Here is a 19,563-nt window from a genome sequence, read left to right on the forward strand (position 1 = left end):
GAGCAAGATTAAATCAATTGCCTGGAGCTATGACCTGATCTCAGGTTTCTCTCAATGTTCTGCCTCTTAATACATATGGGAGTAGGAAAAGCCACTTGGAAAGGCAGAGCAGACACGTGGCTTCCACAGCCCCGACCGCAAATTCTGAGGGCTCTGGCTTTCCTGGTTGGGGTGAGACTTCTCTGTCTGTCTTTGTCCTGCTGGGGCCCAACACAAGAGTTTTCAAGCTTGTGTTATAATAATCTTACGTGTATGCCTACGTGTATGCCTACGTGTAATCTTTTTTTTTTTTTTTTGTCTTTTTAGGGCCATTTTAAAGGAAGTTCCCAGGCTAGGGGTCGAATTGGGCAGCAGTGGGCAGCCACAGCCACAGCCACGCAAGATCTGAGCCTCATCTGATCCACACCACAGCAACACCGGATCCTTAACCCACTGAGCAAGGCCAGGGATCAAACCCGCGTCCTCATGGATATTAGTCAGGTTCGTTACTGCTGAGCGACCCACGATGGCAACTCCACCTACGTGTAGTCTTACATGTAGGTAATCTTATGTGTAATAATCCTACGTGTCTGCTTTCATGACTGGAATATTTGTGCTAAGCAAGCGATGCTCAGATCTGCCCCCAACTCCGCCTGCCCCCCGGGCTGCAGGCTCCTCATCTGCCTGCACAAGACCTACCTTGAACATCTCCCCAGCTATCCCTGCTCCCCCAGGATGTACCTTCATGACAACTCCAGGCTCTAGATAGCTCAGTCTTCTGAAAACCTGTTGTTCTATTCTCCCGCCGACCAACCTCCCACTGTTTTTCTGCAGAAGGCCCTTTCAGGAGTCTCCCAGTACTTCCGTCTCCATGGTGACCACCTGTTTTAGGTACTTTCTCCTCTGGTCTGGCCCCTCACCGTAGCGTTCCTACCCATCTCCACACATCCATCCCTGCGTGAATTCCCTCCTGGTCGTCTTATGTGACTGTTTTCTTCCAGGGGAGGAGGCAGGCTCTCCTTGCCCTTCCAGAATATTCAACGACAGCCTGCTTTCTGTAGAATGAAGGGAACCGTCTCTGCATCTCACTCAAGGCATCCATCATCACCAGTGCCTAACTTTCAGTTGATCCCTGGGCACCGTTTACATATTTGTCACAACCCCTGCCTTTGCGCAGCTTGTCCAAAAACACACTGCCGTGTACGCCCTACTGCCCCAGCCTGTTCGTGCTACTTTCTTCGTTCTGAAAAGTCTTTCCTTCTACTTCCTGACTACAGACTGTAGAACACGTCCAGGCTAAGTCCACATGCCATCCTTTGGAGCCACTTTCCCTAAGCCTTCCAACTGGTAATAAAGGCTCCATTCTTCTGCTCCATTCCTGCCGCCGTAGAGACGTGCACTTAGCTGTCTCTGACCACAGCAAGCTCATGTGACCGTGTCTGCTTCCCCCACTAAGCTCAAGCCCCAGAGGTCAAGGAACGTGTCTCCTTCGCTCCCCGCCTCACCATATCCCAGAAGAATGCATTCTGCACAAGTAGACGGTCCAGAGCTGGTCGCTGAAGGACAGCCTAAGCAGCTTTCCTATTTGTCTCTCAAGAATACACCTGGGGGAGTTCCCGTCGTGGCGCAGTAGTTAACGAATCCGACTAGGAACCATGAGGTTGCGGGTTTGGTCCCTGCCCTTGCTCAGTGGGTTAAGGATCCAGCGTTGCCGTGAGCTGTGGTGTAGGTTGCAGACATGGCTCGGATCCTGCGTTGCTATGGCTCTGGCGTAGGCCCTGGGCTACAGCTCCGATTCGACCCCTAGCCTGGGAACCTCCATATGCCGTGGGAGTGGCCCAAAGAAATAGCAAAAAACAAAAAACAAAAAAAAAAAGAATACACCTGGGGACTTAACAGGACACCACAGTGTTCACATAAATCTTCTTTTTTTTTTGTCTTTTTGCCTTTTCTACAGACACTTCTGTGGCATATGGGGGTTCCCAGGCTAAGAGTCAAATCGGAGCTATAGCCGCCGGCCTATACCAAAGCCACAGCAACGCAGGATCTGAGCTGTGTCTGCAACCTACAGCAAAGCTCACAGCAACATCGGACCCTTAACCCACTGAGCAAGGCCAGGGATCGAACCCGCCACCTCATGGTTCCTAGTCGGATTCGTTAACCACTGAGCTATGACGGGAACTCCCAGAATGTTCACGTAAATCTTTGTGACCATGGGAAGGCCCTCTCTGCTTGGGGGTCACATAGGGAAAAGAGAAGACTTATCACAGGTAGTCAGTGCCACCTGCTTTATAAGCATCCTTTCAAGGAACTCACAGTTCCCTTTGCCATCAAGGTCACACGACTCAAATATTCCTTACTTACTGTTTAAAAAGGACATGACTGGTTAGCGCCTAAACCTCACACAGCACTTTCTCTGAGACTTCCAAACCCATCTTTCTCCTTGGCTCTCCATGTATAATCGCAGCTAGAGTAAATCTTCCAGCCGCTGAAGTAACCCGAACTCGTCAGCCGCAAACCCAAGCCTCCGAATCCCCTTGCTCCCAAGGCTCTCATCTTGAACAGCATTCAACCACCAAGAGCGTTCACCGAACATGATGAACATCAGGGCCATGTCAGCTCAAATTCCTTCATTTAAAAATCTCTTTAATTAGGATGTGCAATAATCTTGCACTTTACATGTTCAGAAACGGTCCATCTGCTTCGCATTAGGGTCAGCTGGCTCCCTTGATTGGGAGGAACTCCAGCGCTTGGCTGTAATTGTGTGCAGATGGGGCTCGGCCCTGGCCCCCCGGCCCCCACTGTGGCTCCTTCCACAGCCCTTGTGAGCTCAACCAGCATCCCAACTGCAGAGCCAGACAGGGAGGATGGTTCGCTCCTTGTGGTTTGTATTATGGAAATGACTAGTATCTTTCTCTTTTTTCAAATTATTTTTGAACAAATTGGTCATCTGAAATCTAAACCAGTCTGTTAAAAAATTCAAAAATGCTATCATATAACATCCCCTAACACATGACAATATAAGTGCATTTTTTCCCCTTAAAGTATAACAAGTGTTTTGGTGAAATCAAAGGAACAGAAACCCAATGCTTCAAAAAATGCTGCAACTATACTCACAGAAAAATCAGTAAAGACAATCAACAGTTGCAAATCACACAATTTTGGCTCTTTGTGCAAAAATACTCGTCAAAGGTCTAAATGGTATGAAAATGCAGCAAGACGCGTTCCCGTGATTCAATAACTGACAATTTCTTCATTTATTTCATAAAGACAATGCACTCAAGGCATGTGCGTTTCTATCACATTAAGGCATTCGGTCACTGTATTCAAAATGTGAAAATTAATTTGCAAGAAGCGGTCGGTCTCTCAAATCCTGAGAGTAATATATTTCAAATATTGAAATTCATAGAAATTGTAAATCAACTCCATCATGAGATCTTGTTGAAAAGAAACTGACTGATACAGGATCCATTCCTGGCTCGTGCCTAGAAAGGAACCTCAGGGCTGTGTGTGGCCCCGAGCTAGCTGACTGGCCAGATACCTCTGCATCTTTATGTTTGGAAAACAGTGTTGGCTTTTCTCCTCCCCTCCCCAATCCAGCTGCAGCAGTGGGGAGTCAGAAGAGGCAGTAAAATAATCAAGCATCATCCCTAGAGAGTCCACCTAAGCTGTCACCAGATCTAAAACAGGTGTGAATAAAGGGGCAACCAGTGTCCCGAGGAGCTGTAGCTGGTGTTTCACCCCCAGAAGACCAGCCTATGAACATCCCAGAACCCCGTGAGTGTGCCGTTCAGAGGACTCACACCTTGGGCCTGGTTTACCCCTGTTAACATTTTCAGGAGCTCCCCTTGTGGCTCAGTGGGTCACAAACACCACCAGGATCCATGAGGATGCGGGTTCGATCCCTGGCCTCAGTGGGTTGAGGATCCAACACGGCCATGAGCTGTGGTGGAGGTTGCAGGTGCAGCTCGGATCTGGCGTTGCTGTGGGCCAGCAGCAGCTCCAATTTGACCCCTCATCTGGGCACTTCCATATGCTGTGGTGAGGCCCTAAAAAGAAGAAAAAATAAATAGAAAGCATTTTTAAGTCTTCCAGGAGGCTGCTCGTAACATTCTTTATGTGAGGGGCGGAGGCAAAGCTCTCTGCTGTCTTCCTTTGTGTCCGACTGTAACACCAGCCCGTAAAGTTAACTTGGAAAGTGCACTTGTCACAGCAGAACCCAAGGGACATGCTCCAACATCATGGGACATTCTATCAATCATCTTTTCGAAACACGCGCTTTTTAAAAAACTCAAGTCTGCAGCACATGAAGCTGTTGAAGCAACGGAATCCGTACAGCCCTCACCACCCACCTTCCCTTCCACATGAACCAAACAAAATACTTCTGTGTTTCCATATAGCTAAATTAATTTTTCCATTAATCCAATAAGTGACAAAAGGAAAAACGGGATAGGAGTTGGTATGTATCCATTTATGGACGTGGTTACCTTGAATAGGAACTACCGCCTGGGGAGGCTGGTGCCCCTTAATTCTGTATCCCAGGGCTCAGGATGGATCCTAACCCATGTCAGGCACTCCTCGAAACTCCCAACACACAGTCAATAAATACTGATTGAAGTGAAAGGTATCAGCTCTTGTAGATCCAGGTCACATCACTGACTTTTAAACTCAAAATGGGGACGATTTTATGAAAATGCTCTTTGGGATTTCGTATGAGATGACAGGTCAATAGGAAAATAATCAATGAACCTGACTCGTATCCATGAGGCTATGGCTTCGATTCCTGGTCTTGCTCAGTGGGTTAAGGATCCGATGTTGCTGTGGCTGTGGTGTAGGCTGGTAGCTGCAGCTCTAATTTGATCCCTAGCCTGGGAACTCCCATATGCCATAGGTGTGGCCCTAAAAAAAAAAAAAACCTATCAACTTTGCGTTAAAAAACAAAAGAATCAATAAAATAGAAGCACAAGAGGAACTTATAGGTTTGTCCAATAGAATTTGGTGCTTCATAAAGTACAGTTTGTATTTAATTTAAACATTACAGTGTTAGGAGTTCCCATCATGGCTCAGTGGTTGATGAATCTGACTAGGAACCATGAGGTTGCGGGTTTGATCCCTGGCCTCACTCAGTGGGTTAAGGATCCGGGTGTTGCCATGAGCTGTGGTGTAGGTCGCTAATGTGGCTCGGATCCCGCACTGCTGTGGCTCTGTCATAGGCCGGTGGCTACAGCTCCGATTGGACCTCTAGCTTGGGAACCTCCATATGCTGCAGGTGTGGCCCTAGAAAAGACATAAATAAATGAACAAACAAACAAACATTACGGCTTTACAAATGAGTTGAAAATTAAGTTCAAAGAAAAAAAACCTCTATGTTATTAGTCAAAAACATTTGATTAACCAGTGATTTTATCTGATTTAAGCTATTTGATATGGACCTATAATAGAAGAATACACTGGTGCCCAAAGAGAGCTTGAAATTTATGGTCCCATTATGGTCACTGGATAGAGTCAAAATAAAAATGACAAGAGAGCTGCCCAGGTGGGAACAGGTGTTAAAGTTCTGCTGCCAACCAGCAGGTTGAGACAGCTTGCAAGCCCAGCTTAAGCTCTTGTGAACTGAGAGCAAGACTCGTCCACCTCAACCAAGGACGGAGCTCCCTCTTCCTAAGGAAAGTGTCCGCACAGATCTGGGACAAGCAGAGAGAGACAGGCAGGCTCACTTCACATGGGTTGTTTTGGGACAGAAAGAGGGCAGTTGAGAAGGACAGTGATAGCTGGGACTTGGAAAACGTCAGATGGGTTTGCATGCACGCGGTCTGGCTGCACATGTCTCTCTCCTTGCAAAGCCAAGCACTGGGTCTCAATGGATCCTTCCCCACAGAGGCTGGAACCATTGGCACCAGAATCCCCTTTGGATTACTGTCAAATTGGGTCAAGTCCTCCCAGGGCATGGAGATTGGCCTTCCTTCAGAGAGCAAGGAAAAAGATTTATGTCTACATATATATACATTTTTTTTTCCAAAATCGCACTATGTCATCCTTAGCTCATTATACAAAAGTCACTCTAAAGAGAGGCTGTTTATTCTATCCGTGGTTACATCTCCCTGGACTGCCTGTCCACAAACATTCAAGGCAAGAATTACTGGAGTCGAAAGGTGCCTTCAGCACTTCTGAGAAGAATCTGCTGTATTTAGTTAAGCTTAGGTTTAAACTGCAGGTATGCTTTAATCATTCATCCTGTATGCTGGCCCTTTGTAGAATATTTCCCTGATTCTCCGGGAACCAGCCATACTTGAAATTCATACTGACTCTTCACTGCTTTCACATGAAAAGCATATTCTAATTCATAGTGCCTCTTTGAAATGCCCTACTTTTAAAACAATAAAGGTTTTACAAATGGGTTTTCAACCATCATTCTAAAAGCATCCATTTATAGCAAATGATCTGTAATAACAGAAAAGGTTTCCTGACAGTAGGCGTCTGAAAAATGAAAAGGTGTTAGATTTTGTAGAAGTGATTTTATGCAGTTGATGACAAAAGCGGTGGAAACAATAAAATTTTAAATCCACTCAAAAAATATCCATCTCTGAAGGAAGAGAAAGCAACAATTACTGTGAATCTGAGACAGTATTTGTGTCAGTTTGCAAGGATCTTAGGGGGAAATGGAGAACTGGATGGATGGCACAGATTTCGGGTGAGAGTATTTCCAAGCAGGAAAGTGACCGCTGGGCGATGTGTGTTAGAAGCTTAAGAATGAAGGAACCTCTGAAAAGAGTGAGCACATACTTCAAAACCAGCACTGCAACAATATAAACTTGGGGTGTGTGTGGGTGTGTGTGTGTGTGAGAGAGAGAGAGAGAGAGAGTTCTCCTTCCATCTGTACTGAAGAATGCCTAGCGACGGATTCTATTTTTCTCTTCAAATTAGACCCCAAAATAATAAATATGAGGTCTCTCATGGGACGTTTTGATGATATATCCCAAACGGCACATAATACCACAGCGTGAATTTGGCGTAAAAGAACTTAGTGATATGTACAACAAGAGGCAAGAAGCACTTAGCCCAAGTGGTTCGGTGCTCTAGAAACTGCCTGGGAATGTCAACTATTACATCTGCTCAAATGTTTGATAAGTCGCACTCCCCCCCTCCTCCATCTCTTGGAAGAGGGCAATTCCTCCATCCAGGGTCTCAAGAGACAAATCAAAATATCAGCTCAAAATAAGTCCCTGCAAACATGCTTCCATCCTGGATCATGTCAACAGAGAAACCACAAGACTCAAGCACGGATTATGCCTTTTTCAAGGGTGCCCCATCCTCAGCCTATTTTCCAAGGATTTAAATCTACTTGACACAGGCCAGGACCTGGGACCTGGGACCTGGGACCCTTTGCTGCAGTGCTTGCACCTGATCAAACAACTCCTGGAGCAACAAAATACATAGAAACTACTGAGGAATGTAGAGACTAAAAATAACTGTGGACAGGTGCAGTTGGGACAAATTATGAACAAGAAGATACAAAACATCTAAAAAGCCCAACTGCCACTTGTGAAGAGCACACAGCAAGAGCAGGGTATGGGGAGCAAGAGCAGGTACTCTGCACCCCCCCTGCATGCAGCACCAAAGGGGTGGGCAGACCACCTAAGCCACCCCCCTGGCCTGACCATTGGATCCGCCTCTACCCTCGCCCCATGTGAGGAATCAGCTTGGCACTCCGCCCTCCCAGCCAGCAAGCAAGGGAACCTGTTGCTTGCTTTACTCCCCACTGCGGCAGCAAAGCCCCCAGCAAAGTTTTAGCTGAATTTTCCTTTCTGGCCTCTTATCAATTTCTATTGATTAAGGGAGCCAAAAGCCATGGATGATGATATATTTACTCCACGGTCACCAGTGGAGTTTAACTGATTTACTCATACTGGAGAAAAACACATAAAAGCTCCTGACTTGAGAGCCGCCTTCCTACCTGTTAACTTCCGAAAGCATTCACAGGATAGAACCATTACTTTGTAATAAGTTTAAATGCAGGATAATCTACAAAACAGAGTCATGATCTTGTATGCCTGCAACGAACGTAATACTATACATCCATCATACTTCAATTACAAAATAAATAGAGGAGTTCCCGTCGTGGTGCAGCGGAAACGAATCTGACTGACATCCATGAGGACACAGGTTCGATCCCTGGCCTTGCTCAGTGAATTAAAGATCCAGCGTTGCCATGAGCTGTGGTGTGGGTCGCAGAGGTGCCTGGGATCCCAGTTGCTGTGGCTCTGGCGTATCAACGCAACGCCTCGCCTGGGAATCTTCATATGCCACGAGTGTGGCCCTGAAAAAAAAAGATGACTAAATAAATAAAAATAATTCATAGGAATGATTTGCTCGGCCCCAGTATGGGCTCACGGGAGCCGACTCTATGGCGTGGTAAATATTTTCAGACGTAAATTTTTCTTGTAGGTCTGTCTTGTCTTGCAGGGTCACATCTTTGATTGGCGCCCTCCCCAGGCACACACAGGACCCCGTGTTGGGGAGGGTCCCTCCACTCACGTTGCTCCACTCCCTCCTTACCTTTGTACAGAGTCTTGGGCACCTGGCAGGTGTGTCCACATCCATTGGAGCAGCATTTCTTAACCCCAGAGCACTCGTTGTCCACCTCGCAGCTTTCCACGCAGGCGGCGGCAAACCCGCTGGCTTTCTCAGGAGCTGGACAGTCCCCCTGCTTCACCGACAGGATGTACTTGAGGAACTCACAGCTGGTCAGGCATTCATAGTTCTTCTTGGGGAACAGAGGCTGGGAGGCAAGAGAAGAAAAGCCCATATATGTGGGGTCTGATTTCCTAGACATTGGAAAGGCAGGTCCAAACGCTTACTGCGCTGAAATTTCCCTTGAATGCTTTACGAAACAGATGTATTTGCTTGCTTTCCTCCTAAAGAAGGGTTATTTTATGCCAATTTTCTCAAGGAACATGACCCGTGACTTAGACTTTTACATTACAAGCTACAGATACACACAAGCGACACGTCCCCATTATTATGTTCTGGGTTCTAGCATTGTAAAAAAAAAAAGAAAAAGAAAGAAAGAAAGAAAAAAGTACGTCAAGGCATCAATACTCTGACAATTAAATATCAGGGAAAGATTTCACACACTTCAATTAGTTCTCAAAGGTGGAAAATTTGAAACACAAGCTAGAAAACGTATAATTCTAAGCTGTGAACTCAAATTGTAGACTAATTCTAAGCTGTGAACTCAAATTGTAGACTAATTCTAAGCTGTGAACTCAAACTGTAGAGGTCAATGAAGTTGGTGATAATAATTGTACCTGAAGTTCGAAAAACTAACATGAATTGATTGGGTTAAAATTGGTTTCAATTTAAAGGCTTTCCAGGTAAAACACAGGAAAGGCCATGGCTTTAATACTGAAGTGGCACAAATCTGTAGCTAATTAAAACAAACAAACAAAAAACTGGGTAGTTCCAGGGACTTCCCAACGTGGCGCAGTGGTTACGGAATCCAACTAGAACCATGAGGTTGCGGGTCGGTCCCTGCCCTTGCTCAGTGGGTTAAGGATCCGGCGTTGCCGTGAGCTGTGGTGTAGGTTGCAGACACGGCTGGGATCCCATGTTGCTGTGGCTCTGGCGTAGACCGGGGGCTACAGCTCCGATTCGACCCCTAGCCTGGGAACCTCCATACGCCGCGGGAGTGGCCCAAATAAATAGCAAAAAGATAAAAAAAAAAAAAAAAAAAAAAAAAACGAAAAAACTGGGTAGTTCCCATCCTCGCTCAGTGGTTAACAAATCCGACTAGGAACCATGAGGTTGTGGGTTCGATCCCCGGCCTCACTCAGTGGGTTAAGGATCCGGTGTTGCCGTGAGCTGTGGTGTAGTTCACAGACGCAGCTCGGATCCTGCGTTGCTGTGGCTCCGGTGTAGGCTGGTGGCTACAGCTCTGATTAGACCCCTAGTCTGGGAACCTCCATATGCTGCGGGAGCGGCCCTAGAAAAGGCCAAAAAGAAAAAAAAAAGAAAAACTTTACTATGCCGTACAGCAGAAATTGACACAACACTGTAAATCAACTATACTTTACTAAAACAAAGCTTTACAAACATTGGGAAAGCATCCTCAGTTGCCAAGGCTTTTCTCTCTCATTGAATTTCACAGCGCATTTTTCTGTTCGCCGCTCGAAGCGTTTTCCTTCCTCAGCTTTGGAAGTTCTAAATTCAGGTCCAAAGCAACGTTAGAAATCAAGGAAAGGGATCTGTAACAATTATGGAGTGTTGGCCAGCTTTCCTCTTTCAAAAAAGTTGATATATCACATGCACTGAAAGAAAATACTTGGTTACCGAAATCATGGGCCCCTGCCACATGGACTGAGATTTCTCTGCAGAAATAATTTTTAAAAATCTGTCAAGTGTTTACTGCTTGCTAACTTGGACATCACAGAGCCTTAGTCTGCACTATGGCATGATCAAATCAACTCCGTGCAAAACTGCTTCGCCTCTGAAAACGGGGTGTAAGTCCAGAAGCAGAACATCAGTGCTCTCTGTCCACAGGGTTCTAATCATCTCCGTGCCATCCGCCACGCCCTTGAACTGGGAGGGAGAAGGAAGCAGAGACTGTGCTGTCTCCTCTTATCATGTGCTTACTAATAGGGCCGAATCAAACACAAATAAGCAAAAGAATGGCCAAGACAGGTATCCAACATTTGTGCCCACGATCTTGTGCAGAACGATCACAGTTAGCACAGGAATTTGGATCTTCCACTCGCTGTTGTTCTGTACGAGGCAGTATCTTTTCCTTTTTGCTCTGGATTCAAAAATGTAAATTTGGGGGCTAATTATGTTGAGGACCATGGAAACAAAAAAGTTCCTGCCTGCACAGGGTTTGAGCGCTTGCAGTGGTGCCGATGACGTGATGAAGATTGCATGCGACCGTGCACACAGAGAACCAGGCAGGGCTTGCAGTGTGGGCTCACACCAGGTACTCAGCAGGACTGGAATGAATGACGTGGTTCTTCTCGTCTCACTGCCGCATGTTTCCTGTTTAACGTTTTCAAATTCTTACGGGATTCTAACAAAAATGTTATATGAGCCAAAGAGAGAGAGAGAGAGAGACGGTTTGGTTCTGTTTCTCCTATGGCGTGACCCTCCACCCATCCACAGGTCTCCATGGTTCCAGGCCAGGCACTGAAATCGGAGGGAGGGAGCTGGGCCCCTCGGGAATTGGCAACAAAGAAACAGTCCCAGTTTTTGAGCTTCCACAAAGGTCATCTTACAACTATTTGGTACAGTACTCTTACAGAGGTGTTCTACTTAACTTGAATTGTTTACATCTCCTGAAGGCAAATTTTAATGTTCTCTATCAACTATCTTGGATAGTTGTCTTGGATCAGGCTGAAAAATATTAATGATCTGAACACAGATGAGAGAACATATGAGATCTGTACACAAGGGCTCTCTCTCTGTCTTTAATCGCCACTTAATGAGAATTGATGAGTTGAATGGCATAAGGACAAAAAATGCTTACAGGTCAGAAAAAAAATGAGGTGTGAATATTAATACTCTAGATATAAAGAAAATGTGTAAATTGGTCCCCGGATGGCCAGCTAGAAATCCTGTGAGCAAAAGGTCATTTGGGTAAGGGAAAAAAAATGTCTGACTATCGAGCATGGCATATGTCCTGTGATATCACAAGTTAATTACTGGTAGACTCGTCAGGAGGAATGTGAACGTTTTGGGAAAGGTGTGATTACCCATCTGACTATGCCCTTCAACTTCATGGAAATATAAACACGCACGGCAGCAAGAGAAGACACGCTAAATGTTGGGTTTCTTTCTTCTTCTTTTTTTTTTTTTTGGCCACACCCATGGTATGAGAAATTTCCCTGGGCCTGTGATCAGACCCAAGTCACAACAGTGACAATGCCAGATTCATAACTGCTTGGCCACCAGGACACTCCTTATGCTGATTAATTTTTGTTTGTTTGTTTGCCCTGACCACATGCAAAACCAAGAACACAACAGCCTTCAAAGAGCATGTATTTTTTCTACAGTAGGTCGTGCCTACAGGATGTCATCGTCTCTCCAAAGAAGGGCTTGTAAAAGAAAACTGGTGAAGGGAACTGCCCTTAGGCGCACTGGATTAAGGAGAAAATCCTTCATATTTTAATTGATTTTCTACACAATATTAATTCTTATAAACCTCTCCCCTATCTCATGTCTTAGCTCATAACTAAAATGTGTTTTCAGGACCTGACCTGGGCAATACACTAAGCTCAACTTACCTGTGGCAAATGGTAAAAACAGAATGAAATAGTAACAATAGAGGGTAACCATTCTTGGAGGCGTTTCTTTCTTTTTTTTTCTTTTTGGCCGTGCCCATGTCATATGGATGTTCCTGGGCCAAGGATCAAAGCAGTGCCCCAGCAGTGACGCAAGCCACTGTAATGACAACCCAGATCCTTAACCCACTGCACTGGAGCTCCCTTGAATGCTTTTTTTTAAAGATAGTAATAGTTGTCATTTTGTTTGGTGTAAAATGCAAGGTACTGTACAATAAAATAATTTGTGCAGCAATCATGGAATGATGGACATATGCACACCTAATTCAGTAAGTTATCTTAATATGTTAGAAATCATACAAATATGAGGCCTCAGATACGGAGAGAACACTGCGTTTGGTATTTGGTTCAATTCAAGGGAATTGCACTGTGTGCCAAATCTCAAATGCACAGCCTTTGCAAAAAGCTGGGGCCTAGGAGCTTCTCTCCATGCTCCAGGCAATATGCACATGTGCATCCTTGAACGTGGAATCCCTGAAATGAGTTCTCCACCTTCCTCACCAGCATCCCTTCCATCCTCACCAACTCCCCAGCATCCGTTACCAGCATCCCCATCATGCTCACCAGCATCCCCCTCCATCCTCACCAGCATCCCCGCCATCCTCACCAATGACTAGCTGACACACCAGCCATGGCAGTTTATCCCTAGCAGGTGTGAGGACCCAGCACGCACTCCACTCTACCAGCTGCTTCCCTAGCTCACCCTGCTTGTTGCTCCCCAGTCCCCACTACCAGGGTTATCTCCACTTGACAAATGAGCCAGTGGAAGTTTGGGGAGATTGTAATTTATCCACAATCACAGCAAGGAAGCATTGTGGGCCAGTGTTTTTCTAAGGGCCGCCCCACATCTCAGGGTAAAATTACAAGATGGCTAAGCCACTGGATGTCAACTTGCTTCCCTTAAGAGGATCACCTGGAGGCTTCTAAAACTCCAGAAATATCAAGGAAGAGAGCAGAGGGGAAAATGCACACACACACACACACACCATACATGCACTCACACACCCATTTACATGTATATACATAAATCATACATATATAAATTAAAAGGACAGGTATAGTCCAGCCATATTGACAATAACAGGCCATACTGAAATACAGTTTATATGACTGATCTTCAAGAATACAAATATGATTTCTCAGGCTCCAGGTAGAAAAGGCACGTGGATTATGATGGAGAAAATGAGGTTTCTTCAGGTTAATGTCTCTCTCTAAAATTTTTTTGTCTGTCTATAAAATTTAATGTGCAATGCCAATAGAGCAATGGCTATAAAACAATAATAAAGTACATATGTTTTATATATATATATATATGATAAACTAAGTTGTTATTGTGCGACAGAAATATTCTCCAAGACATAAAGACTCAAAGAAATGACATCTATGAGCCTTTCTTGCAAAACTGTGCAATGGTGAAACTCAGCTGTTTCACAGGTTAACAGAAATCAAGAATACATTAGCTAGCACAGCACCCCTCCCCAAGATAAAATGTTTTCTTATACATTATTTGAGTATAAACATTTGGGCAATCCAATTTGGACTTCAGCTATGCCAGCAGGCAAAGTTTGTCATGAATAATCTCAAAGAAAATGGTATCTATGGACTCCTGTTTAAAAAGGAAGGAAGACATAATCCAATTTAGAAAGCCAAAAATAAAGAAATTAGCATAAAAGAATTACTAATCATTTTATCACCCACATAAATACAAAACTAAAATTGAATAAAGTAGGAGTTACAGCTAAAAAGAGAATTTGATGTGATAAAACCAAAAGGAGAATATACTTAAAGTTTTTAAAGTTATTACTTAAAAATATAAATATTATTTAAAAATATACTTAAAAGTTACAAAAGAGAATCTGATGTGATAAAACTAAAAGGAGAAGAATATACTTAAACACTGGTAGGTGAAGGAGCGGTGTGAGAAACCCTAACTTCATTTCAGGACATTGGTCTTAGGCTATGAAGCACTCCAGCCAAAGACTGCAGAGCTGGGACCCAGATGGGAAAAGGCTTATGAGGAGAAGTTTGGAGGAAACCAGGTGTGAGTGCTCCCGGTGGAGTTACACAGGATGCACTTGATTCCTCCAGCCAAGAGCTGTAACAGCACGTGTGAAACGCTGTCAACCGCGAGTTCAGTGGAGACTTGAAGCTCAGAGTTTTTCTGGCAAGGTGGTCACTTCGGGACCTTCTACCTGGCATGTCCCAAAGGTCCAGGCTCCCAGAAGGGAACAGGGGCCCCTCTTCAACCACATCATTTGTACTCAGAGTGGAGGAATGGTAAGCCCCCCTTATCAGCTAGGGATTGGTGGAAACCTCCCCACATCAAGGGTCAACCTTCTAAGCAGGAATTTCTAAGGAGAGGTTTGCTATGGTAACTCTTCTGCACAGGTCATCACGGCTATTTCCGGATGGTAGACTTTGGAGGAAAGGTGAAGTTTTACTCTCCTGTGTGGTTTGTTGTGTTACTGTTCTAGAAGGCGTATATGATGTCTATAAAAGAGACATTATATCATTTTTTTAAAATCTGCCAGTTGAATCTTTCAAAAAAGGCATCTAAATACTAAGTATTCATGAAAGAAGAAAAAGCATTCTGAATTCAAATGTTTCTAATTTATGCTTGGAAATGCAATTATAATTTGCTTGGAAACTCAGTTATACATACTAATTTATTAGATGTGATTATATTTAATTTGGTTCCCAGGCACAGGGTAGACTTTGCCCATGAATATTATAAAACTAGGAGAAAATCAGAAGCATGTATTTTAAGCAAGTCACTTTCCTATGCTAAATTAGACTCGTCTTTAGTGATGTTTATCTCTGCTTCCTCTTCCTCGGCTTTTCTGTTTATTTTGGAGGGAAATGTGACCCTCTCTGTGGATCTGGTTGGATCTTCCACTGGGGGCAGCGCGCCAGAATCATGATGGAAGATGATCATCAGGCACATAAGTAATTCCCCCAAATTAAAAATTTCCAGAGAATCAGGGATGGCAAGGACACCCAATGAAACCATCGCTAACTTCTCTCCCCTTCTTTCTGCACGTTGTTGTTACCAGGCTCGCCGATCAATTATCAGCTCACTGAAGCACAGACACGCTGACTCGTGAGCCAAACTACCATCTTGGCAGAGGCATCTCATGATGAACAGAAGAAAGCATGACAATCGCGAGACAATCATGCTTACAGGGTGCACGCTTACTAATGAACAGGTGAAGTCATGAACGGGTGTCGTTTGCATAAAAATCGAGGTAGACACAGGAAGTCAGGGAGGTACATGTGAGGTCAAAGAGGATCAGACAAAGAGAAAGCTCTTCAGCCACCAAGAGTGGTGATGACTTAGTGGGGAGGGGTGACATGCAAGACAGGGGAATATTCTAGAAGGAAAGATAAACAAATACGAGGGACAGAAGCAAATACGGGGAACTCCATTCAGAACATGCCAAACACATCAGTCAGGCAGGAACGGTGTGACTGGAAGGCCAAGATAATTCTGCACGTCTCAATTTCTCTGAATATAAAAGGAGGATAATAATCATATTTATTGCGTACTATTACCCTAAGCATTAAAGGATGTTAGAAACTTAGCACAGGCTGTGCCACATCATGACGCTGAAATGAGTGCTAGCTCCAAAGATAAGTGTTAGAACTTTAAAACGTTGTTCTAGAAATTCTACCGATAAAACAATTGGGGAACCCTAGGGGTTAATTACAGATTGCCTAAAATCCTCAAATAAATCATGTCTTTTAGGGAGGAATAAAGTGTAAAGTGGTTAAATGCAGATATTTACTCTTTGATTTATATTTTTTTAAGTGTCCAATATGTTTCCATCTCAGAGAACTTTTTGCAAACACGGTCCAGCTCTGCAGAGTCATCACACCTGTCCAGGGTACAACAGGATCAGACCTCAGAAAAGACACATACTTTCACCTTCCTAGGAGTTATAAAATGGTCTGCACCCCCAATTACAATGTTGAGGGAGGGCATTCTCCACACCAACACCAAGCAATTCTTGGCCCCAGCTGGGGGTCCTACCTCTCAACTCAAGGCTGATCTATCTCCCTGGAGACCACGTCAGATGCCACGGGTTCCTGGCTCAGTCCCACAAGACTGCCCCCCACCTCCGTTTCACAGGCCAGTTGCAAGTTCAGGTTGTCACCTGTGCTTCTGACCAAACGGCTACAGCGCTACAGATTGGAGGGTCTGACACCCCCTTCCCAGGTTCAATTAATTTGCTAGAGTGCTCACAAAGCTCAGAGAAACATTTTACTTCATATGTGGCTCGTTTATTACAAAAGGACCTAGTGGAGGAATGCACAGGGCAGGGCATGAGGAGAGGGCACAAGATCCTTTTCCCATGTCTCCACATGTTCACCAACCCGGAAGCTCTCCGAACCCAGTCCTTCTGGTGTTTTATGGAGGCTTCATTACATGGGTCTGACTGATTAAGTCACTGTCCCCTGAGGACGGACCTCAGGCTCCAGCTCCTCTTTCATTCCTGTAAGTCAGAAAGAGGATGAGACTGGAAGTTCCCACTCCCTAATTACAGAGCTGGCTCCATGGCAACCAGCCCCCATCTGCAAGGGCTTTCCAAAAGTCACCTCCTTAACGTGACCAAAGACACCTTGATCCTGCTCAAGCGTAGGAAATCCCCAGGGTGTTTGGAGCCCAGGGCCAAGAAAGGAGCCGAAGGCCAAATACAAATATATTTTTTTAATTATAAATCACAGTATCACAGAAATCTTCCTATAAATTTCCTAGTCCCTTGTTTATACACTGCCCTATGGGTATCATATCACTTTTAGGCAATACGGGTCCCACGCCATGAAATAAAAACTCATACGACTAGATGGTATTTTCTCATTATGAATGTGCAAAAGAGGAATTACAAGTACCACAAGGTAGGGAGATGGTTCTCAACAGGAGTGACTTAGCCCCACAGGGAATATTTGGCAAAGTCTGGAAGCTTTTTTGTGTGTGTGTGTGGCCACACCCGTGGCATATGGAAGTTCCTGTGCCAGGGACTGAGTCCGAGTTGCAGTTGCAACCTACATCACACCTGCAGCAATCCTGGATATTTTAACTCACTGCACCGGGCTGGGGAATCAAACCTGCACCTCTGCAGCAACCCCAACCACTGCAGCTGGATTCTTAACCCACTGCAACACAGCCAGAACTCCAATTGGAGACATTTCTTGGTTGTTACAACCAGAAGGGGAGTGTTCCAGGCATTTACTGGGTAAAGAGTAGGTTTGCTGCTAAAGCTCCTACAGTACCCAGGGCAGGCTTACCACAAAGAATTATTTCACTAGAAAATGACGATAGCATCAGAAAATTCAGGATCGGAGCCGTGTCTCAATTAATTCGCCCGAGTGACACAAATGGAAAGGGAGACAAGACTCTGTCCCTATCTGGAGAAATCCAGAACTCACCGCAGAAAACAGACACTGAAACAAGTAAACCACGACGACATCAAAAACAGTGTAACAGACACGAGTACAAGTCCAATGAGAACCGGTGGCAGCACATATTCAAAAAGCATCTCAACAGGGTCCAGCAGGGTGTCATATGACAGGGACAAGGAGAATGGAGTCACAGCCTCTGCTCCCACTTTGCTTGCCTTTCAGGAGAGAGATAAAATGTCAATAGCCATGACAATATAGTTAATAAAGACAGGAGACACCACTCCAACGGAGGAGGTCAAAGCGGACTGAGCACCAGAGCAGGCACTCATAAGATGGGAGAGCCGTCTTAAATTAAGAGAAGGCGGGAGTGAAGAGGACTGTTTGAATGCTGGTGGTGTTTCAGCCATGAAGAATAGACTGCACAAAACCAGGGTAATCAGAGCACAGTCTGGAGTGCTCTTCAACTAATTTGGTTTTTTTATCTGGCAAGAGCCCTCCACATATGGCCCTCCACAAATGGCTGCTGAGGAATGCAGGACCTGACCATAAAACCGGACAGAATATATGCGACGGCGGACAGTGGCCAACAAACAGGGCTGTATGCCCTAAGATAAGGTACAAGTGAGGTGAGCCTGGAGCCAGCCAAAAGTGAATGGCTGGAGCAAGGTTCAAGGGGGGGTAACTCTGCACCTATTCTGAGTTGAGGAGAAAGAGATCAGAGATGGAAAAGGTGAGTCTTATGCGCAGAAAGACAGGAAGGAGGGAGCCAGGCAAAGAGAGTTGTGAGTGACCTCTGTAGATTGTGGCTGAATATTACTTCTTTTATTTTTATTTTGTCCATTATAGTTGGTTTACAGTGTTCTGTCCATTTATACTGTATAGCAAAGTGACCTAGTCACACACACACACACACATATATATATACATCCACACATTCTTTTTCTCACATTATCCTCCATCATGTTCCATCTGAAGTGACTAAATACAGTTCTCAGTGCTACACAGCAGGATCTCATTCCTTATCCACTCCAAAGGCAATCGCTCGCATCTATGAACCCCAGACTCCCAGTCCATCCCACACTCTCCCCCTCCCCATTTGAAAACACAAGTCTGTTCTCCAAGTCCATGAGTTTCTTTTCTGCAGAAAGGTTTATTTGTGCGGTACATTAGATTCCAGATATAAGTGATATCATATGATGTTTGTCTTTTTCTTTCTGAATTACTTCACTTAGTATGAGAGTCTCTAGTTCCATCCATGTTGCTGCAAATGGCATTATTTTGTTCTTTTTGATGGCTGAGTAGTATTCCACTGTGTATATATATCACATGTTCTTAATCCATTCATCTGTTGATGGACATTTAGGATGTTTCCATGTCTTGGCTACTGTGAACAGTGCTACAATGAACATAGAGGTGCATGTGTCTTTTTCATGGAAAGTTTTGTCCGGATATATGCCCAAGAATGGGATTGCTGGATCATATGGTAGTTCTGTATTTGGTTTTCTGAGGTGCCTCCATACTGTTTTCCATAGCAGTTGTATCAATTTACATTCCCACCAACAGAGGAGGAGGGTTCCCTTTTCTCCACACCCTCTCCAGCACTTGCTATTTGCGGACTGGTTAATGATGGCATACTGCTTCTTGAATGTGCATGGGGTGAGAGAACACAAGACACAGGGTAAGGGGGTGGGGGTGGGGGTTGGGAAAGAAGAATCGGAAAGCACTAGAGCAAACAGTTCCCAGAGTTCTAACGAGGACAGTAACTCACAGGGCATCAGACAGAGTACTCAGAAAGAGATCACCTTAGTCATGGGGCCAAATTAGCCCTCGACTAACAGCTTCTCTGAATCTGCCCCAA

General features: G+C 44.8%; 1 protein-coding gene across 1 annotated transcript in view; it reads right to left on the reverse strand.

Moving 5' to 3' along the window:
* ANOS1 (anosmin 1) overlaps window positions 1–19,563 on the reverse strand; it is a 197,290-nt gene that overhangs the window by 55,676 nt on the left and 122,051 nt on the right. Inside the window, exon 4 of the mRNA XM_047764056.1 lies at window positions 8,536–8,758. Within this exon, the coding sequence (XP_047620012.1) occupies window positions 8,536–8,758 (223 nt within the window). The remainder of the gene's footprint in view (window positions 1–8,535; window positions 8,759–19,563) is intronic.

Source organism: Phacochoerus africanus, chromosome X (assembly GCF_016906955.1).
Source record: "Phacochoerus africanus isolate WHEZ1 chromosome X, ROS_Pafr_v1, whole genome shotgun sequence".
NCBI classification, from domain to species: domain Eukaryota; kingdom Metazoa; phylum Chordata; class Mammalia; order Artiodactyla; family Suidae; genus Phacochoerus; species Phacochoerus africanus.